This window comes from Apis laboriosa, unplaced genomic scaffold (genome assembly GCF_014066325.1).
Source record: "Apis laboriosa isolate Shangri-la unplaced genomic scaffold, ASM1406632v1 scaffold151_cov152, whole genome shotgun sequence".
Lineage (NCBI taxonomy): Eukaryota > Metazoa > Arthropoda > Insecta > Hymenoptera > Apidae > Apis > Apis laboriosa.
The window spans coordinates 77,566-102,178 of NW_025221867.1; the positions used below are offsets into that span (position 1 = coordinate 77,566).

A 24,613-nucleotide genomic window follows, 5' to 3' on the forward strand; every position below is an offset into this window, starting at 1 on the left:
GACAATTTAATTTTGTACATTAACTTATTGTCTTTTATATACGATGTATATCACACTTCATGATATTTTATTCTTATCACGTGTACAGTCACGTTGTTAACAAGCTTATGCAGCTACTTCTTGTTGCCTTTGCGTAACAATCATTTTTATTTGTGCTACTTATCCAATAAAATGTAAAAGTACGGGAAATTAGCATTTGTACTCATTATTATATGACATATTCATCTAAATTTATATCGATCGTTAATCGCAATGTATCGAACGATTATCATTCTACTTCCGTCCAATGCGTTTGCATTTTAATATCATATCAATGTATGCATTTATAATCAGTTATAAAAGTATTCGTATCCTACGTTATTTATTTATTTATTTATTTATAATTTTTTTATTTAAAAAAAGTTATTTTTTTTATTTTTAATGAAACTTTCTAATTATTTAGAGGATAAATTGTACATATATGATAACTTTTTTTTAATGAAATATCATTTTAATGATTAATGCTCAACATTTCATTTTTTATTTTTTCAAATATAATTTTATAATGATATGAAATAAATTTTAAATTATAAAATAAATATTTTCAAAATTTAAAAAATGTTGTGAAACTTTTGGTGATTGATTTCTCATTCTTAAAGAAATTTTTTATCGATAAAAAAATTATTCCATATATTATAATTTGTCATGATTTGCATACATATAAAATAAAATCAGAATTTTTCTGGAATACGAAAATAAAATAGGATATGAATATTTTTAACTGATTATATATTATAACACGTACATATTATGAACGATGTCTAGTCGAATGATGTCATTTTTCATACGTAACAATATAGTTTCTATTTATTTTTAAACATGTATGAGAACTAATTATGAAGTACAATGAAATATCAACTGTCTTTATGTTTATAAAACATAAGAAAGAATCATTGACTCGTTTCTATGTCGATAGTTGTAACTAATCCTTATAAATGATTTCTATATTCTAATTTAACATTATATTATTTAATTTTTCTGTTCCTTAGATTTGTTGTCAATTTGATCGAACTAACAAAAGATTTTTATCTTTTACAACGTCATGTAACAATTTAGAATGATTCTAAATATTACGAAATACAGATTATTTTTTAAGTAAATAAAAGAATCAACAATAGATAATATTATTAATTAATTGACGATTATATTTAAGTATTATCTTTTATTTTTTATTAACATAATCTAAAATATTTATTATTTCGTGTATCTATTTTGACTTAATGATATTCGAATATATCAACTTCAATTAATTAAATCGAATTTTGAAAAAATTGTATATTATTTTGCATATATAAAAATGTGTAAAAAAAATATACAAAATATAAAGGAATAATTGTAAAATATAGAAAATATAGGTTAAAATAAAAATTTAATCTTTTTTTTTTCTTTAGCAGTTTTCTTTAGTTTTACTTAAAAAAGAATCATAGCATGTTTAGAATCATCTATGTACGAAGTATACTTAAAGGTACGTATATGTAATAATACCGGAACACATATAATTAAAGTAAAAAATTGTGGATGCGTAACAGTTCTCACGATACGATTATGATTCATTTTTAATTATTCATGCGACAAATTTGAATGTGCATGCGCAATAGTTATAAATATTTTTGATTAATCACATTACGTATATCTTTCGTGGAATAAATTTTACGATCAATACACATAATATCGATCTAGTTGCGGGTATTTGAAAAAAAAATTTCCATTTCAAAATGAAATGTTAAAATGTAAAAACGGGAAACATATATGAATGTTTTCGTACGCGTGAATTATTTTAATTATCCTTGTCTACTAGTTTTATAAAATATACCACATTATTTTACTTTTTTCACATAAAAAATTTATAATAAAATATTTAAATATCGTAATTCGATATTTCTCCTCGATTGTTATAAAATATAATTCAGAGTTACATTTTCAATTTTTTAATAATTTAAAAAAAAAAGGGAGAAGAAATTTCCATTAAGGTTTAATATTGCATTAATAGTATAATAATAGTATTTCATTTATAATTTTTTTTTTTTAGTTTAATAGTAATGGATATAATAATTGTATCATATTTTTTTAAAATTATGAAAAGAATTATTAGATTTAATAAATCGTTTATATGTCTTTTGTGCTTCTACTTTGCGTATTGGATTTTCATTTGATATTTATTTGAATCAAATTTTTAAAAAATTCTAATGCTCAATGCATTAGAAAGCGTTTCAAAAATCCAAGATCATCTAATAATAATTACTGCAATAAAAATTTTTTTGAAATTTTAGATATATATACATATATCTTGGTAATTGATAAATAATCATAAAAATTTATATTACTTTGTTCTTAATGGAGTAATCTTATTAAAATTTCATTTGTTTTTTATAACGTCGACGTTGATAGATTTGAGCAAAACACTACTTTTCTTTATAATTCATAAAGTTTGTTTTTCGTAAAACCTCGTCGGATGCTCCAAGTTTCTCACAAATGTTCTTGAATTTTCTTTTATATATAACGATGAATATAGTATATAAAATCAATTTTTTTTGAATAACTATTATTTCAAGCATTTAAAAATATTCATAAATAATTGCGAGTATTTATTATTTCGCAATGAAAAAAATATTATAATATTGCAAGATCATAAATTATCTTATCTTTTATCTTAATCTCTAGAATTCCAAGTAGACTGATATGTCACATCATAAATTAAATATTTATAACTTTTTTGTAAAAATTTTTTCTTATGTTAAGTTATTTATATTTTATTTAACATTGAAAAATTTCCTCCGATCTCGATGATCTCTTAATATTAAAAAATTATCAACATCGAAGGATAATATCTTTTTATTAATAATTAAAATTGTTAAATATCGATTTTAATATTTAATTCTAAATACTTTTTATAATTTTCGTATAACAAATTTATAAAATTTGGAATTCTAAAGCTTAATTTTTGACAAATAACTAAACCACAATAAATTATATACTAAACAATAAAAAGCAAGAAATCAAATATTAATTCTAGCCAACGTTTTCGGTTAAACCCTCCATTTTCATTTCCAAAAACATATATATATATATATAAAAGATACCCGTGTTTTCGAATTAACTTTATAGCTTTACGTCTGGGATTTCGACAGAGGGGGGCTGATGCTCAATTGTATGGGACTATTCGCGTCCTGTTGTTCTTTAATCATATCCTCTTCGAAATTGTGCATGGACTCGTTACAGTATTCTTGGCCGCAAATTTTACACGCTTCGAAATGCGGCTTAATAGAGTTCCGTAATTTCTGAAAGACAAAGTAGGGAAATTATGGTGGGGCGATGGCGCGTGGAATGAAATTTTAATTGGTGGATCGCGTTATCGTACCTCTGCACAAGTGTTCCCGTTGGCTCTGATGAACTCGTAGATAGCGAAAGCGGGAATGCAAATGAGCGAAAGAGAGGCTATTCCCCAGCCGATCGCCTCTGCCCACCACGGGTACTTGTACTCACCATTGTGGTAGGTCGGTGGTTCATAATCAATTAAACTGAATACCCACACAGCCTGAAACAGTGATTTATATGGTGTGCGGTCGATATCACGGTTAGTTTTCATATAATGTTTTATTATCATATATTAAGGAGATAATGATATGTGAATTAATAGGTGAGAAATGCGTGGTAAACGATCAATTTCAAATTGATTTTCGTAATTAAATAGATAATGTAGTGTTCGTATTAGAACATTTTACCAATTATTTTTTTGTAAATAGTAAATTAAAAAAAAAAGAAAAAAGTTTCGCAGTTTCTTATGATCAATGTAATAGAATATGTAAATCTTTTATATTTGTAAATATTTTTTTAAAAAATGATTTTTTAATGTTAATTAACGTATCTATTATTATCTATGTTTATATATATATTTTACATATTTTGTTATGTCATAGAAAAGTATGTGTCAAAGTGAATTCGTCCATGTTATGTCAGTGTTTCCTAATATTTTTTAGGACACAGTCTATTTTTATAATAGTCAAATAAACTATGGCATAGTTTTTTTTCTCATAATTATAAAGAATATATTTTTAATAGGATAAAATAAATGTAATATTTTTTTTCAAACAGCCTCAATAAATCGCGCATACACATAAGAATTAATGAAAAAATGATAAAATAATAGTGTACATTGTAGCAGATATAAAATATTTAATATTTTTTCAATACTCATGATATAATATAATTTATTCTTTGATCAAATATATTAAATAATAAATAAATGTATGAAAATTTTCATGCTAAAATTATCTGTATAAATAAAATAGAAATAATCATAGTGATTTCTTTAAAGATCGTGACTCATAGGTTAGGAAATATCTTAGAAATAACCTTCAAAATCCTACAAGGTTAGAAATGAAAAAAATATTTTGAATATTTTGTCAATATGCTTATGAATATATTTATTCTTAAATAATATATTTAATATGATTTATTTATTATTCTTTTGTTATTGTTCATGATCAAAACATATACTTTTGTTTTTTCTATTGTAAAATAATTTTAATATTAGCATGAGCTTTTTAATATTCATTTTTTCTTACATTTATATAAATTTTTTTTTATTTGTGTAATAATATACTTTTCCTCAAATATTTAAATACGTATTTATTAACTATATTCATATTTAAGTATATATATTTAAATATTTATATGAGTATAGTTAAACAATTTAAAATAATAAATTTAATAGTTACTTATTTAATTTAATTAGTTATTAGAATTTAATTAATAGTTGTCAAACTTTACTTTTTAAGGATCAAAATATTGACAAATAAAAATTTCTAATTTTAATATTCATAATATATATAAATAAACATTGAGAACTTTATATATCTTATTTATGTATGTCATAAAATATAATTTACGACTTTATTTTTTAAAATAATAATCTGTATGTAAAATAATCAAATTATTTTGAGAAAAATGATCTCTAAAATATCATTTATATAGCTTTGTTTCAAAACATATAAAATTGTTTTCAAAATTTTGTTATAACTTATTAAAACTCAACTAATTGCTAATTAATAGATAACATATAAGCATTGAAATATTAAACATTAATACAATGAAATATGAACTTGATTAATTTAATTTCGAGCGATAATAACATTTTTATAATTATATGATATACATTTTATTATGCTTTAATCTTTTAATATGAAATAAATATAAAATATATTTGATAATAGAATTTTGAATAATGTCAAAGCCAAAATACAGAAAATTGATATGAATGATAAATATTCTAATAATTTGTGTCAATAATTATTTTAATAATTATTAATATTTAATTTATTACAATCATTCAGTTCTTTGCTTATTTTTAATAAAATTATAATCAACTTTACCATGATAAGAAAAGGTGCAGCGATGAGCCAACAAAACCGAAAATACAAAGACGGTACGCGTCCTGTCATTTCTTTCACATTATTGCACAATCTTCGTACGCCATAAAACCAAGATATCGCAATTACTTCAAAGAAGGCTAAAAACATTATCGATATCGAGGCAGCATAATGATCTATCAATTGGAAAAAATAAATCCCACCCTGTAAGTAAAAATCATGCAAATTTAATTAATAAAAATATAAATAAAGAATAAAAGACAGAGAGAGAGAGAGAAAGAGAGAAAGAGATTTTATACATTAAAATAATTTGCGATACAGAAAAAAATTTGAATATATTTTTATGTGAATTTATTATTCATAACAATAATAATAATAAATTTAATATTTTTCTCTCTTTTCATTATTATATTAAGAACCAAAATTATATTATATTATAGAAATTAAAATTATATTATAGAAATAAAAATATTAAAACAGTAATATTTGAAAAAAATATATAATTTTGAAAATATAAATAATAATTGTGTTATACAGATTTCATATATGATTTAAGATTGATTAACATAATATCGACCACTAATTCATAAGATAAAACAAATTTAAAAATTAAGTTTAAATTTAAATTGGAGAATAAAATTCATTTTATTAAAAAAATATTTTACCTGTGAAATATTAGGTAGGCCAAACAAAAATGATATAACGCATATTAAAAGTACTAACATTTCATGACATGTTAAATGACGTTTTACCCATTTCGGGAAGCCATCTTGTATCGATGTTACAACAACTTCCACTATTGCAAACTGAAATTATCGTAAAAATTATAATATAAAAAGCAAACTTATTTATCCATCGTTAATATTATCTATTCATTAATAATATTTTATTATTATTATACAAGTGATATTAATTAAATAAGAAATCGTCACGTACCTGACTATTCAAAGAAAGGCAGACTAGCATAAAGAAAAATAACACGGCCCACACTTGCGATGCTGGCATCTTGGCTAACGCTTGCGGGTAAAGAACGAATACGAGGCCAGGTCCTTGAACGGAAATTATGATTTGTCTATAAAATTGTAGGAGAAGTTAATCTGACATTGATTGACACCAAGATAAAAAAATAATTTTATTATATTTTAATAAATAATTATTAATTGCATTATGAGATAATATTTTATTTTTATTAATAAAAAATATATATTCAAAAAATATAAAATTTAATTTTCCATTAAATTTATCAAAATAAAAAATATTATCACTATCATAATTTAATATTTATGTTTATTTATGAATATATCTAACTACAGTATGTTCTTTATTTGATAATATTAAAATTATATATAATTATAATTGCTAAATAAGAGATACAACTTTTTACGTACCATCTGTTAAAACATCTTCGACAGACATATTTTGTTCGAGAGCAATGTTGCCGATAGTAGCAAATGAAAATATTCCAACAAGTAAGCTGCTAAAACCGTTTATGAGCGAAACAGCCATAGTGTCTATTAGGATGGTGTTATGGAATTTGTTGTAACTCGCGAAACATATCATCGAACCAAATGCTATGCCCACGGAATTGAAAATTTGAGCGGTTGCATAGATCCAGACCTATACACAAGAATTATTCGATGAAATAATTATTATAATTTATATTATTTTTTAAAAAAAAATTATATTTACTTTTTTTTAATTGATTTTTTATAATTATTACGGGTTATATATCTTAATATTCATTATATATCATTTTCATAATATATTATAATTGTTAATATAAAAATTTTTATTTAAAAAGACACGATATTATTATTTTTAAAAGATTACAAGCGAATTTTGAATTTTCTTATAACAATTTTTTAATTAACGAAAGAAATTATTCAACATGACATATAATAAAATATATTTTTATGATATTACATTAATTACTTAATTAATCAGAAAAAATAAGCTGATTCAGGAATATTTTGCTCGTTTTTAATAATATTGCTATAGTGTAAAAATGTTTCAAATAAATATTAAATAATGCAGAGAAACATATAATTTGATTAATAACTTTTTTGCATTATATAACATATAAACATATCATGTGAAAGATATGAAAAAAAAGTTTTCCTTGTTTTTCATACAATAATTTATAAAATAAAAATGTATCAAATTAAAACATTTTCTAAATTAATAATTTTTGCTTAAAATATTTAAATTAAATTAAATTTTCATTTCAAGAAAAAAAAACATAATATCTAATTAATATCTAATATATTATTTTTATATTATTTATAATGTAATTATAATATATTGCATTAATTTTATCCTATTAATGTAATTTTATGTATCAACATTCTTTTTCTGTCACGAAAACCAAAGAGATGTTCAAGATGATCAAAGTAATTTCGTTTCGTTCCGTACTCGATACAGAGTATCACGTTTAAAATATCCCAGATCTTGCGTAATATTTTATCAAGTAACATAGTACGTATCTGTCATCAAAGAGCGAGGGGAAAATTCTTGGATTACCTTCGCGTCGGCGAGCAGTTCCCAACGAGGGTGGAAGAAAAATTGCAGACCCTTGTCAGCCCCTTCAAGGGTAAGGGACCGCATGAGGAAGACGACGATTAAAAGAAATGGCAGAGTCGCGGTCAGGTATCTCACTTGTGCCGATGATTTGATGGACTTCCAAACGGAGAAATATACCATGATCCAAGCGGTGATCAGACAAGCAATCAGTTCCCATCTTAATGGCCCTGATTCTTCGATTCCATTACTAATTTGGAGTACTTTATTGCTAAATTAACGAACGACAAGAAAGAAATAAATATTCACGATCGATTCTAAATGTTGAACTGTGTCGATTAACTTTCGCACAGAATATTTATAATTAGATTAATATTGAAGAAATTAATTCTGACTCGTGAAAATTTATTTTATTAATGCCAGAATGTTTCGACAAATGATTTTATAATTAAAGAAATTACTCGAAAAATTCTTCGGCTGGAGTTCTTGAAGCGTTTGGTCTTGTTCTATTATCGATGCTACTATAAGTAGGTAACCAGCATGCCAATGTGTTCCATGAATTTTCGCAGTCGGACCATGGTTGCTTTGCTCTGAACGCCGTAAAGAAATAATATATAGCGTAGGCTATTATGATGTTATGGTAAGTCGACATCAAAAATGATATTACTACCGAAGACAAGCCAGCTCCTGTTTTGAAAGATAAAATTCGTTTTTTATTTATGAAGAAATTATAATATGAATTATAATATTACTAAAAAAAAAAAATGTCATATATCTGGATCATATATAATTATATTTTGTAGATACATATGTATTGATTTGAAAATCATATAGCAAATTTTTAAAATTATATCTATTATTAAAATTTGTATGCTATATTTAATTATTTATTTATATTTATATCTTATACATTTATAAATTATTATAATATATTTTAGAAAAAAGATAAATTACTGAATACTATTATTATTTCATATTTTTAAAAATAGTTATCTTAAGTGAATATACTTTTATCGTTAAATGTATGATTAATAGTAAATATATGAAAAATCATGTAAATTCTTACAAATTATTATGTTTGAAGCCATTATTGTATGAATTTTTTTTTTAATTGCAAAAATAGAATAAGAAGCTAATGCTCATCTTTGGTGCAATAAACTTTCTGAGAACGTTTAGAATATATAAATTTTTTAGATTTTTATTATTCTTCATTATCTCTGAGATACTATTGTTATTGTAAATTTATAAAAATTATTATTAATATATTTGTGGAATATATGGACTTTTAAAATTTTTGATTGAGACTTATTTATTAATTATAAGTTATAAGCAATTTAAGTTTATATTAAATGAATACAACAGTGTAACAAAGATAGAATTGTCTCACTCTTTCAGCTTCACTTCATTTAACTTCAATTGCTTATAATTTAATAAATAAGCTTCAATCTTCATATTTATATCTCAATATTAATGTTTTTAATCTTTAAAATTTGAAAAATATCTCATGAATATTTTAATATCTTGTATAATATTTTCTTTTTTTAATATTTAATATTTAATATTTAATTATATAATTTAAAAATAGATATTTGAAAATATATTAATGAATTTCTTCAAAATTCTTTATAATGTAAATGTACAATAAATTTGAAGAAATAATTTTTTATTCAATAAATTGAGAAAATAGTACATTATTATAAATTTAATTTATTAATTTTTGTTATTCAAATATCCATACATATTTCTCTATAAAAGATAAAATATTTTTATAATTTATAAAATTATAAAATACCTTTAAATAAGGGACAGATTTGACCAAGAGCACCGATAGGTCCTCTTCGTGTAAATTGTCCAATACTAAGTTCCATATACAATAATGGTACTCCACATACTATAAGTATTAAGAAGTAAGGTACCAAGAACACACCTGAAAAATTTCATAAATTTTAAATTCAATAATCTATAGATTTTATTAGATTATCTATTTTTGCAATTATTAAAAATATACAGCAAAATTAATATTAACTTTTGTTAAGATTGAATTGTGATTGTTAAAATGAATAATTATAATGTATATAAATAGTTACAAATTTAAATTGAATATAATTTATAATTTCTAGTATTAAATGGAACTCTATATGAATATTTTTAAAACTGTTGATAATAATGCAAAATATGCATGATTCAATATAAATAATTAATTTATAACTGGATTTATAGAAAACTTATGAAGATGAATTTTATTTCTTTAAACATAATCATATATTTTTGCTATTTGCTAAATAATTATTAATTTAAGATGTGAATTCTCAATTTATAAATCATAAATCTCAAACAGATTGATAATGAAAAAATGAAAAAATTATTTTTATTTATAATTATATAAAAAATTTTATAATGAAAATTTTCAGTATTTATTTATTTCAATATAAATATTTATCATTAGTATTTTTATCAAAATATAATAAATATAAAAATAATTTATAATGGTGACATTGAAAAGAATATTCAAAATTTATAATATAGTCATATATTAAATTCAAAAATTCATAATTTTGCTTTAAAATTTCTACCCAAGTTTAATTCATATTTATAAACAAAATGTTATTTATGTACTTTATTTTATCTTATAAAAAATATATTTTTATATAATTATAAAAAGAGAGAAGGATCGGATTAAAAAATCTTTTCAATATTTTAATAAGATTCATTATGAATCATCATAATAAAAATTAAGCTATTACGTTTAGTGTAACGTTTCATATATTTTCTCACAGAGAAGGAAATAACAACTTGGGTCGTTTAATACATCAAGAGATACATATATGATTCTATTTAAGAAGACATATTTGACCTTTGTAGATCTTTTACTTGTCCACTTACAAAAACATTAATAACAGCAAATTATATTTTGTTTGAAATCATTAATCTTTTAACATATAATTGACATATAATTTTTATCTGGAATATTTTTCTTTATCAACAACTTTGAAAATAATCACTTAATTAAAACATTTTTTAATTATAGATACGATTCTTCGAATTGTGCACGTTCAATTATTTAATTTTTTGATAAATTTTTCAGTACCAAGATATTTATTAAATTACGCACATTTTTTGTTGCATCCATTATACATATATTTTGAATATATATTATTTTTTCTTTGTCTTTTTTCTCTTTATTTTTTACATTATCAATAAGACATGTCATTTAAGTTTATTAATTTTTATTTATTATTTTTCTAATATTTTAAAATGATTTTAAAAAAAATCTATAAAAAATTCTGCGTTACGTTTAAATGTTACAATATAAGTGTAAATATTACAATATTATGTTAATATTATAATATTACAAATTTCTCGAAAAACTATGAAATGGTAATAAAATATATGTTTTGAAAGAGAAATTGTGAAAGAGATGAAAAATTATTTAATTAATGAAATCAAATAGGTATAAACTTTTAATGTAAGAGCATAATCTATTCACAATATTACATACGTATATATATAATTTTTGTACATAGTATATATACAAAAATAAAACTCTCAATTCTTACTATTATTTATACAAAAAAACGATTGTTCTACAATTTTTTATTTAAAAATTTATGAACAGAATTCATATTGTTAAGAAATTTTGATTTCAAATCAAATTTCAAAAAATCAGAAAAAATAAGATATATAAGATAAAAAATTTACCTAATTACTAATTAAATATAATACATTTTATTATCATTTTTTACATTTTAATCCAATTTATAATTAAATTGAAAAATCGATTATAAATTCGAAATTTCATCGTCTTGAAAATAATAGAAGTCTTATCCACCGATAATAGCATGTTCCGACGTTATAAATAATTCATCATCTTGTGATCCAATATTTCTGCGATTAAACGCTTCCTTCTTTAATTCTTTTTATTCGTACATGAAATAAAAACGCTGTTACTAAATCTGCGTGTAATGTGGATTTATTAAAGGTTGCATTAAACACGACTCATACGTAATAGTACTCGTCGTTAATCGTCATTCTGTGGGCAGTAACAAGGTCACTGGATGTAACTCTTTATTCGTAATAAACGGTGATCACAGTCCCGTGGATTACAACTTAATTTGGGAACAAGCATTTAGTTCGACTAAATTGTTGAAATGTATTATTGTTTTTCATAACAGATCTCATATCCACAAATTTTTCTCCCATATCACAAATCATCATATCAATATGTTTTCTATTATCATATATAATATTAATTGGTGTCGTAAGATTTAATCTCTTGAATTAGGAAAATTTATTCTCTTGACGAGTGTACGAACTTTTTTGTGTTAATGAAATCTTTCAAATAATGAGAAATTATTATTGAAAAAATCGATTTGAAAAGATAAAAATAAATAAACTTTGAAATTAAAAAATTAGAAATATTTTGTTAAAAATTATTTTTGATATTATTCTTAAGTAAAGAACTTTAACAAAATTATATTAATTATTATTTTCAGCGATATTTCAAATAATTAAATGTCCATAATTAAAAATATTTTATTAAAAAACTATTTTTTATATTCATAAGTTATAAAATTATTAAATTACTTATTTTGTTTTATTTTTATTCAAGTTTTTCCCATTAATTATTTATATAAAATATCTTATGATAAATTTAATGTACCTATCGTAAAAATTTGCTTTCTGGATAATATAACCATTGTTTCCGGTTGTATCATTGAAATAATTCGTACCGCATCAGTGCGCCTCACGCATATGTAAATTAATTCTACGAATATTGTATCGTGCCAGTCGGACAAATCAGACAACAGTCTCTGATCTGACTTTGTGATTCATGTTGCAATTTAATAAGATAACCATTTCGATGGACATTGTAAATTTACGTTGTAAATAATGATACCTTCATTCTTTATTTCTTCTTTTACGCTTTGAAAGAATTTTTTTTTTCACGTATTATACTGATAAGTGTATAAATATCCACTGAGGTTTAGTTAACTCCTCTTAATCATGCACAATAAAAAAAAAAAAGAATCTTAAATAAAGATTTTCAAAAAAAACTTAGGAAAGGAAAAATGTTTACTAATTTAAAAGGATTAGTTTATTTTGTGTAATTGATAAAAAAAGAGCAAGTAGATATCTGCAACGATTTCGAAGAAAATAGCTTTTAATACTTTACGTAAACTACCCTGTATATCTCTCCAAATAAAAGTGATAACGTTAATTTCCGTGGAATTTTCGTTCTTTCCTTTCAGCACGAATTTTCCCACGAGAACGTAAATGAACACAGGTCGTATAAATACACCACGAGCTTCATGCAAATCAGAATACTCTATCTCGTGTTCTACAAATCTTCGTTTCATTTAACGCTCTTTCAAAAACATTCTTTATAATTCTTTTAGGAAAATAAAATATTTATACGATGATATAATTTTCTGAGAATTAAAAACAATACAATTTTTCATTTTCATTAAAAATATTATATTATAAACAAATTCTAAATGTTATTTTTTTTTTAATTAATTTTAATACAGTTCACGAAATTCACGAGAAAAATAAATAATTTGTTTTCAATGATAAATTTTAATTTATTATTTTAATAATAAAATTATTATTTCTTATAGCTATATAGCTATATTATATAGGCTACATAAAAATCATTGCAATTTAAAAAGAAATACTAATTGAAAAAATATATTTTTTCATACAATAATTAAGTTTTAATTTCAATTTTTGACGAAATTTCAAACTATCATTGATTTATAATATAAAAAAATTGCTTTTTATTAATGATAAAATAAAACACACAATTTATTGATTTATTGCTATTTTATTAATAAAAAATATCATTTTCTATTAAATGCAATTCTGCATTCTTATTATACAGAACAATTCAAAATTTAATATCATAATAAATCGCTTGTTTTTTATATTTGCATCTAACTTATACCATACAATAGAATACTATATAGCAGCAATAAATAAAATAAAAATATTTACTACAACAACTGCAATACAGAATATTTTGAGCAATATTTTTGACCAAAAAAGATTTCACAACTTTGCTTCATTATCTTCTTATGTATTACCTAAATTAAAAAATTACATGTTTATATTATCTTAAAAACGAATTTTGCCCCAAGATTTTCAATTGTTTCGTTTCCAACTATTCGAATCGTTTCATTATTCCATTTAATTTCGTTTAATCAAAAACATAATATTTCAATTACTAATCACACATAACACTAACAGCCGGTTTCCGTTCGGGCTTCCAGCCTCGATTTCCATTATACTTATGACAATTAAGCCGAAAGTTTGAACCTAGCCTAACCACTATCACAGCTGGATCGCAGTTTGTTATTACGAAGGGAGCGTGTCAGTTGGCCATACTGAAATCAAACCGTGCCACACGCTCTGGTTTTCCGGCCGTCCAATTTAAACGGTTGGTCGAAATGATACTTGACCGATTACTTCCACCGGTGTCATTGAAATCATTTGCTATGCTCGCCGGTTTAGCTATGTTCCGGCAAGGTCATGTATCAAGTTCCGCGAGCGAATTGCCCCCATGTCCGGGCTCAGCTGAGATGCTCTCACAGACTTTGAAAATTACCGGTAACACGAGATACCGCAACTCGTGTTACGGTTTGCCGAACTGAGAGAATGCGTGCCCTTGCTCTGAATACACGTGCGCTATAATGGCGAGCAAAGAGGGATGTTGGAGAAAAAAAATGGCGGCGAATCGCCTTGACAGCTGACAACTTTAAAAATTTCTTCCATACGGGGGGAGGGAGGGAGGGAAGGAGGATATTCTTCTCGAGGATGATGTTATGATCGTTTCTTTGTTTCGCGTTTTATAATTGGATAAGTGATTCTTTCTTTAACGTGTATTCATCTTCTTGATCTTCGTTTTTATACGTTGTAGCATTGTTTTTGAGAAATCTTTTAATTAAGAAAATTATTTTAATTTAATTAATGAATTTAATTTTTTGTTTAGTTTATTCATAATAGAATATACAAAAGATCTCATATTGTCCAAAATGTTCTGTATTATAGTAATAATTAAAATAAATGTTTTTATTTGTTAAATTTTATTGCGTAAAATATTTTTTGTAAAATAATTTTATGAAAATACAGAAGTATATGTATTTTTGTTTTATCATTTAAAAAATATTGAATGTATTAGCGAGAAATATAAAAAGTTTATTATAGTTTTAAAACCTAGAAGAATTTAGATTGAATAACACAAGAAAATTATTATTCTATATTATTTTTTGATAAATTATCTATTAATCTTATTCAATTCTTAGTAATTTTTTCTGTAATATCAGAATATAAACAATACTAGATACTTGTTTTATTGCGATAAATATTAAAACGTTCAATATGACCTTTCAAGTCAAAGAATGTTTATCATCATAATATTAAGTATGTGTTATCTCGTGCAATATTGCGTGCTACTGCATATGAAGAAAATTATTCTGAAAATTAGTAATGTTAATCAAATACTTCTTTTTTCTAAATAAATTTTTTCTTTATTATTCATATTGATAAAAAATATATGATATATTTTAATTTTTATCAAGAAAATGAGTAAAAAAGAATAATTATATTTAGGTAATTGATGTCTGAATCTCGCGATAAATTTTTTGAACATTTGGGAATAACATTAATACTTGTATTAATACTTGCATTGTACAATATATTTGGTTTAGAACGATTTTTTAGTTACTAGTCCATTTTTCGCTTAAGTGACACGTTTCACACCGGCAATGTGAATAATAAACACGTATTCTTATCACTGGTACACTAATCGTAACAGACGTATGTATGTCACAACGAGCAACATCTAGTACGTACAAATTTGTTTTAAACTATTTGTTTGAAGTATATATCGTATATATCATGAAAAAAATATTATATACAGTAGCTTTCACTGATTTTTTTTTATTTTTATTGCCATTCACATGTTTCTATTTTTTATTATTAAAAATTAAATAAAATTTTAATATTAAAATGTTTTATTATAGGAAACAGCGGAATTCCTAGATTTTATTTTGAGTAAAATTTGCGTGAAGAATATTTGTTACCTTCTTAAGAGCATTTACAAGTGAAATTATGCAAACGCATGCAGATACTCACCACCGCCACTTTTGTAACAAAGGTAAGGAAACCTCCAAATATTACCGAGGCCAACAGAATAACCGATACAAGCAAGGACAAATTGCATTTTGTTGGCCCAATGTGGTCGTCTAGATTGTCTGTAGTCTCCTGGATCCTGAGCGTCATCTTCAGCATCGTCGAAGCTAGTAGATACGGACAAGTCATCTTCGAATGATCTGAAATCAAGTCGATATTACAGGTACATGAATTATTTAAAACAGAGAGTTATTAATTTTTATAAAAATATATATTTTTCACAGAAACGTATTCCATAAAATTTTAAAATAAAATTCAATGAAAAATGTTATAAGTCAATATCTTTTTGAAATATAATCAGTCACAGAAATATTCTTATATTACTTACTCGAAAATTCTGATTTTTAAAATTTGTGTATATGTATAGAGTAATGAATTATTTATAGTCGACAAGAAATCTCTTTGATATTTTTTACAACAAAGTAATAGAATATTAAAAACTAAACATTTTAAAATTCAAAATTTTGCTCTATTTTTATATTACAAAGTTATTTAAGTTATTTAAAAAAAAACGAAAAAGTACTGAAAATTTCAATTTGATTAAAAATAAAAAAAATTTAAATAAAAAATTTAAGAGATTAAATTTAAAATACAAAAATATTTCTGTAACTGAGTGTATATATATTTAAATATTTCACGAATTTTATATAAATGAATGAATTAATTTATTTTTTAATTTTTCAGGAATATTCGTAAACAAATTATTATCAAAAAAGTAATTTAAAACATTTTTTATTTATTTTATTTTTTTTATTTAATAACGCAATTCTATTTTGGATTTAATTTCCTTTGAACTTTGTTAAAAGATCTAATTCTTAAAAGATGATAAAGATCGTTTAAATAAAATATATATCATTCAGATAAATTTTTTTTATAAAATCTATTATTCGATTTGCATATAACAACTGCATTATATGCATTCGATTACAAATCACAAATTACATATTGAAGGTAAATTGAATTTACATAGAACATATTATTGTAACAAATGATTGTATTTATCATAATATTCAATACACTTTGTTTTGTTTTCCATTTGAGAACAACATGTTTTCTATTAAATGATAATAATATTCACATTTTATAATTAAATTTTCATTAAGAAATAATGAGAATTTGAAATTGAATGAAATTATTTCATTCAAATTATATTCACAAATTCTTTCTATATATATATATATATATATTAAAAAAAAAAATCGTATTTTCTTTTCGAATCCTATTTTCTTTATTTTCTGCATCAACAATTTTCTAACAATTTTATTAATATTTAAAATTAGTGCTACATATAATCTTACCTATTTCAAGAAATTTTATATAAAAAAAATTTTCTGCGCTAAACAATATCTTATCCCTTTTTATATCTTAAGCAATTCATAACATAATTTTAAATTGGACATAATTCCAAACTTCTAATCGGTAATAATATAAGCTTTTTTCTTACGAAACCTTTTCTGGCAAACCGGTTACATCGAGACATAGTTTCTCCTGGAGAGAAAGAATTCTAAATCAACGGAAGTTTTAACTATTTGATTTATCGTGATCGTTAAGAGGACGAAGAAAAAAAAAATTGATCGTGAACGCGTTTTGACGTCAGGACAAAGAAAGAAGAAACTCGAGGCTGTAAGGGGCCTATATTATGATTAACGATCGTGCGAAACACGGGATGGTATAACGGTAGCGATGAACGACCTTGATATCCCGGCTATTATATAACCGGTATGAAAAAATGAAGAAGAATTTTTACGAGTTTATCGCGTATCTACATGTATCCGTAGGGCATAGTGAATGCAGAAAATGCCGCTGCGACACAGTGAGAGTTATGGCAATTGGCAGACCTCGATAATAAATACGACACACCTGTGTAAATTCACCGGCCACTTCGCAATGTAAAAACAATACAATGTAATGGGTACGCGACCTATATGATGATAATAATAAGTTATTATATATACATATTTATGTGTCATAACTAAATTTCAAGCGTAGACGTAATACATTCATTGCACAATTTCAACGTAGCGCGTTAATAGTTATAAAAATATCCGTAAATATAGAATTTTAAATTTTCACTTCTCTCTTTCTCTCTCTCTCTTTTTTTTCTTTTTTTAAAAATACGTAAAATTTAATTTGCAACTTCCTCAGACGTGATAATGAATTAGTATGCACAATTTTCGAAGAAGAGTGCAAACGTTTCAATTACAGAAGCATATAGAAATTCATATATATAGCGGATTTTGAGAAATGAAAAATAATTTGTAGATGAATTTACTAAAATAATAATAATAGTGTTTATTTAAATAAAAAGCGCATGCATATGTGACAGTGATTGTAAAAAGAAATAACGATGATTTGAATTAATTTTGAAGAGGTATGAAATTAAAGCATATAGTAAATTTTAACTATAAAATAAATCAAATAAAAATATATATATATATATATATTTGATTAACGTATTGCGGTAATAAAACACCGTTTGCTTAAGAATTGCAAATGATATAACTGAAATTGAAATCAATCAATTTATGATGTGTAAACTCATTTATCACACGTGTAATTAAACATCTAGTTATTGATTTAATAAAATTTACTTTGAAGTTATACAGATATAAAGATAAATATTTTCATGTTACGCTTTTATCCTGTTCTCTACTTTCAAATATTTCGAAAACTTTGATCAAACGTAACAAAACGTAAGTTCTTTCGTTTCGAAACAAAATTGAAATAATATTTCCTATAATTTGTTAGAAATGAAATGGTTCGTTTCATTACGAATTTCGTATACAAAATCTTTTCGAAACGATCGTGATGACTGCAATAAAGCTTAATAAAAATTTTTTAATAAAAACGTTCATTAGTACCCTAAATGTTTAAGCGTCTTAAAAACTGTCAATAGAACAATGAGATATGAAAGTATAAATTTCATTCTTACATTGATTACAAGAAATCAATCTAATCAATCAATCTAATTTGATTAATCTAATCAAATTAAATCGATTAATCTTAAAGAAACATCCTCGAAATTTCAAACAAATCGATAATAATACATATTGGCTTCAATATTTAAACCCACTTGAACATTAATGAATATTCGTTTCTCAACTAGAAGAGAAATAATCCCATTGAAAAGATTCTGAAACAACACAATGACGACAGGTGAATTAAACGCGGGTAATTAGAAGAGTGATTTCGCGTCGAATTCATTACCGCCTCCCATAGAAATTTCAAATGTGGAGCAGCAATTATGACCCTTTAAACGATCCACTCCGATTTCAATGGAGGAAGCGAGGCAGCTACAACAATATACCGCATGAACACCTACTTATAACAAAAGTATGGACTTACATTGTACACCTATTATCCACTTACGTCTCTGGGACAATACGCTGGAATTGCGGTGCCTGGATGACGAGACCACGCTTCACAAGCAGTTCGGATGTACGCGGCATCTCTTGCTACCGAAATCTTGACTTAGACATGCATAACAACTCGATTTACACCGTGGCTACGTTTTAAACAAGACGGACATAGGAATCACGTCCCTCGCTTACACTATATGTATATTCGTTCGTGTAATACACTCGTTTCAATGCGAAATGCAATTGGCTAGGCACACTATTTTTCAATATTTGCTTTATGAAAAAGAGTTTAAGATAACTGGAGCGTGGTTCAGTTATCGGGAGAGAGATGCAAAGAGCGAGGCACGTCTTTTGCGAGTCGAACGAACCAGCCAATGCATCGCACTAGTCTCACTTTTATGAAATCAGATCACGGCAAGGAAGGGAAAATAACGTCTTCTGTTGTTTGCTTTTATCGTTAGGTGGCAGATGCGAATCGTACTACGAGATCAAGTCAAATATCCGACTTCGACTCGTTCAACTCGAGATTGATTATGCCTCTACATGGAAAATATTTTGACCTCATAACGATATCTATATTATCTAATTAAATAAGCATGTCGATTGTGATTCGATTCTTTTAGATAATGATCATCGATGAAATGAAATTGAGAATTTTTGTTCCTTTCGTCGATTAAAGATATTCCAATAATTCGACTATGATATATATCGTCGTATAACACAGGTGGAGATATGTCTGTAACGATAACTTTCAACGTTCCATACATTTTCGTTTAACTTAATAAGATTTTAATTAAAGTGAACTCACTTCATTGCCATTCCTCCTCTAATCGACCCCATTCAAATTGCATTCGTTGTTGCACGAGCGAAGAAACAAACAAACGATCAATGATCTTCCAACTAACATCATCGTCAATTACCAATTATCACAACCATCATCACCAATTATAGATCCAACTACCAAGATAACGCCTATCTTATCTAACATAGCCTAGCCTTCCTAGCCTAGCCCAAGTCAAACCAAATCCTCTTCCGGAGCTGGGTAATCCCCGGCTAGTTCTAGAAGCTTTAAACTCTCGGGCTTGCGTTAAAGGCATCGAACGCGAAACCGCATGCGGAGGAAGTTGGACAAGGAGAAACTACGGAACATGATTCATAGCCCGCTCCTTCCGACGTTTCTCGTGGCGAGACGCGCGCGTTAGATAATGTGGCTCACTTACGGCGGCGGATGTACCATGTTAAGCAGCTCCGACGGCGAAGTGAGAACTCTACGTATAGTGAGCTTCCGCCCGTTTGAAGAGCCCATGCCAATCGATGCTAGAGAGCGTATAGAGACGGAATCGGGAAGCGTGCGGACGTGGGTTTGCCCGTTTCCGTCTGAGAACACGATCGATGCCCAGCTGGCCGCCGGTGGATGATACTGGTGATGGTGTTCATCCATCGTCGGATTAGATTTCACCGATCTCACGCTCGAGCAACGATACCGTCCACCACCGTGCGAGTCGATCCCCCGAGCGGACGATCTGAGTATACCCTGAGGATTGTCACGATGCAGCAGCCTCGCCTCCGGTTGACCGACCTGATCCCCGGATCTCGATTGTTGGAGGCGGGAGTACGTCCTCTCGTGGATGCTGTTCCCGCTGTCGTTACGGGGGATGGCCTTCTTCAAGCCGTTACAGTGGTGGAGGTTGCTCGAGCTCGAGGGGGTAATGGCGATCTTTCGATGATGGGCCGTGCTCGAATCAGTGATGCTCAGCAAACGGCCCCTTTCCTCGACAGGGGAATCCGAATCGGCGTCGTGATGATGCTGGTAATGATGCTGGTGCCCTATCCTTATCACGTCAGGATCCATATCGTCCGAGGCATCCTCCTCCTCCGGCATCGTGCTCATCTTGCGCACGCAGCTGCTCTGCTTGCCGATCACGCTCTGCAGACGAACACTGTTGCCGTGCGCGTTCGTCTTAGCCGCGATCGTGTTGTTGCTGTCGTTGCCGTTGACGCCGCTGTTGCTGTCCGTGGCATTCATGATGGCATGGCGATCTAATGGCAGAAAGAGAGAGAAGGAGAAGAGCGAAAAGACAGAGACGCAGAAATAGCGATCGAGTCAGAGAGCCAGGTGAGAGAGGAAGGGAGAGACGTTACGAAGAGACGAGGGTAGAGAAGGAGGAAAAGAGAGAGAGAGGAGGGGGAGAGAGAAGAATTTACACGGAATACTTGCACGAACTTCCGGTAATTTCATCGATGTAAGGAAACGCGAAAACATTCACGTATGGATTCGTTAAGAGATTCGATTGAATTCGACTCTTACCACGTAGAATTCCGACGAAAAACTGTTCGATACTTTTGCGATATTCATTTTTATATATCCGACGTTTCAACGGACAATCGCTTGGAATTTTGAATGAATTATCAATTTATACGATGATTTATTGCTATAAACTTTTATAATTATCGTTAACAAGAGCTAATTATTCTTATCTCATTCGATGGACCTATTTAACGCATATTTGTATATTTATAATACAACAAGTGCACGGAGATAAAATAACATTAAACGTATATAATCGCGTTGAGCATTGAGATTTATCCGTGGTATACCAGTCACAATAGTAAAGATCGAACGAAGAGAACCGGACCTATCATCGTTTCACAACATTCATAAACGTCGAGCTGAATGAAAACACCGAGTCTGAATCGTTGCAGCAATTTCATTCAAAAATAACTCGAACAAAATCTCTTTTTTGTTTCTTTTTTTTTTTTTTTATGTGCAGTATGAAAAGGGCGCGGATAAATGATAAACAATAGATTAGAAAGAACACATGCACTTTCAACGTAAAAATGATTACAGTGTAACTGATGGAATATCGAGTCAGACGAAAATACCAATGAGAGAAAGATACGCATATAACAGTGAAGCGACAATGATCACGTGTTATCGAACCAGTACCTGTCAGATCGAAGAGGGCCTCGACCGGGTCGATTGCATTCCTATGAAGTCACTGAGACCCATCGATGTACAGAGAGCTTGATAACAGGGGAACCGTCCACGTGGAACCGTGACGTTTGTCAATTGACAAAAGTTTCGTTGCCCGTTCGGGGAATTGAAACACGTCCTCGTAGAATAATCGCGAAAATCGGAACGATTTTGTTGCTGCGGTTGCACGCGATTACGGTACGTCGACGTCGCGTCACGACGGTGTTGTGTATGCCGATCGTGCGTCAGCACCAGCGACAAACGCACACACACACGCCTATCGCGTTTTCAATTGACAGTGCCTTCTTGTGGACATTGCGTGTACTAATGATACGAAACTTGGGACTCGGACCTGGCGCGCCTCGCTCGGAATTATTCGTGCATCTTCGCCAGGCCGTTATCCCTACCACTCGATGATCCAACTTCACTACAATTTTCTAGTTAGTCGAATCGAGATTTATTCTTTGCACGATGTTTTCCATTAGCGATGTGATCGATGGATGCTTCGAGAGGATGATCGAGGATGCAACGAATGAGAGAAGAAAGTCAGATTGTGAAAGTGACTGGTAGAAGATAAAATGGTATTTGGAAACTTTGCTACGAGAGAATTTTAAATAAGATAGTCATAGCGAGTATGAGAATGATATGAGAAAATGCAAATAGAAGAAATGAATAAGGGAAATGAAAGTTTGTTGAAATTTTTGTCCTGATTAAAGCTTAAGATTGAATAAAAGTTTTAGAATGAAATATTCTGATGAGAGAATGTAGGCATTCTCCTAAACTTATTTATAGATTTATGTTATAGCAATCGTTAATTCGATTTCTTAAAAAATAAAATTAATAAATAAATTTGATGAATTTGAATTGTAGAAAGATTATTCTTTCGCGGATTTAGCAGGACTTTTTTAATCATTTCTTTGTGATATACATTTATAAAAAAAATTTTAAAAATGAGCAATCGAATTCTAATGATCTTGAAAAACAAAAAAAAAATTTCAAAATGAAGTTTTGAAAGGAATTAAGAAAATCTAATGATATATATATATTAGTTTATGCTTTGCAAATATTGGATTGGAATTGGAATAAATTCTAATTTTTAATTTATATATAATTTTAAAATTTTTTTAAATAAAAATATTAATAATTAATAATATATTATTTTGATTATTATAAGTTTTATTTATATTGCATACATATTAAAAAAAACTTAAATTATCGCGCGCCGACTATATTAATGCCTATAGATAGACAATCTATTCTACTTATTACAATGTTATTTATATGTATGTCAATAGAATCAGTCTCATAAGTCAAACATGATTTAGCGTTGAAATTGAATGACGTAAAATAGCAAGTATCAGGAAATTTTATATCAATTTATTTGAGAACTTTCATTTCCGTAATATATCACTAGTATTATAATATACTAGTTAGTCGATGTGATTATAATAGTTAATCGATTATAATATACACGTTAAATGATTGTTGTATTAACTCAATAAATCAAGATATAGTAGATATAGCTAGGATATATTGTACAATACAGGATATATTGTAAAAAATTTTAAATGATTCTATTTTATTATTGTTAAATGAGAAAACAATATTTCTTTTATTAACTTACTTTTATTCGCCCTTCTTTTATATATTTTTATTTGTTATATTTTAACAGTAATAAAATATAACATAAAATTAAATATAACATAAAAAAAAATAATTATGTAAATTTATAAAATATAAGATACGTGAATAAAAATATTTAAAATTCCTATTATATAATTTTAAAATGAAAATTGATTTAATAATTTTATTTTATAATGTTTATTAATATTAATAATATATATTATATTATAATTTTCTCATTAGATAATTATATTCAAATATTTATAAATTATATGTAACAAAATTAAAAAAATATATTAAATATCACTTAAATATCAACATATATGTAATATTACATATAATATATGTATATATACGTGTATACACATGTAATATGTGTAATGTAATATAACTTAAACAATATAAAATTATAAATTTAAAAAACGAATTTGTGAATCAGTAACTACAACAAATTTTATGATTGTAACAATATTTGATGAAATAGTAAAATCAGCAACATTCATAATATAAACTTGGTTTGCTACGTAAACTAAGAAAAATGT

The 24,613-nt window shown here is 26.5% G+C and overlaps 1 protein-coding gene across 3 annotated transcripts; it reads right to left on the reverse strand.

Annotated features, from left to right (window-relative positions):
* Positions 1–2,937: 2,937 nt before the first annotated feature.
* Positions 2,938–23,215, reverse strand: LOC122710739 (sodium- and chloride-dependent GABA transporter ine). Of its 3 annotated transcripts, XM_043928779.1 has the most exons (12): positions 22,422–23,215; positions 20,695–21,514; positions 16,059–16,255; positions 9,718–9,852; positions 8,387–8,612; positions 7,929–8,196; positions 6,797–7,025; positions 6,345–6,457; positions 6,074–6,214; positions 5,412–5,612; positions 3,398–3,574; positions 2,938–3,317 (listed from the first exon to the last, which is right to left on the reverse strand). In XM_043928779.1, exons 2-12 carry the CDS (start codon positions 21,498–21,500, stop codon positions 3,147–3,149), a joined length of 2,664 nt encoding a protein of 887 aa, XP_043784714.1. In that variant the 5' UTR covers positions 21,501–21,514; positions 22,422–23,215; the 3' UTR covers positions 2,938–3,146. The 3 variants fall into 3 exon arrangements, with proteins under 3 accessions (XP_043784714.1, XP_043784716.1, XP_043784715.1); XM_043928781.1 differs by lacking the exons at positions 20,695–21,514; positions 22,422–23,215 and adding an exon at positions 20,283–20,678; XM_043928780.1 differs by lacking the exons at positions 20,695–21,514; positions 22,422–23,215 and adding an exon at positions 19,485–20,272.
* Between the last annotated feature and the right edge of the window lie 1,398 nt (positions 23,216–24,613).

Excerpts from the sequence above, each read along its gene's own strand:
- LOC122710739 (XM_043928779.1), bottom strand. The coding sequence starts at position 21,500 with ATGAATGCCACGGACAGCAACAGCGGCGTCAACGGCAACGACAGCAAC. Across the intron at positions 6,458-6,796 it reads CGAAGATGTTTTAACAGATG|GACCTGGCCTCGTATTCGTT; the intron begins GTACGTAAAAAG and ends TTTCCGTTCAAG. Across the intron at positions 6,215-6,344 it reads GCCTTTCTTTGAATAGTCAG|TTTGCAATAGTGGAAGTTGT; the intron begins GTACGTGACGAT and ends CGATAATTTCAG.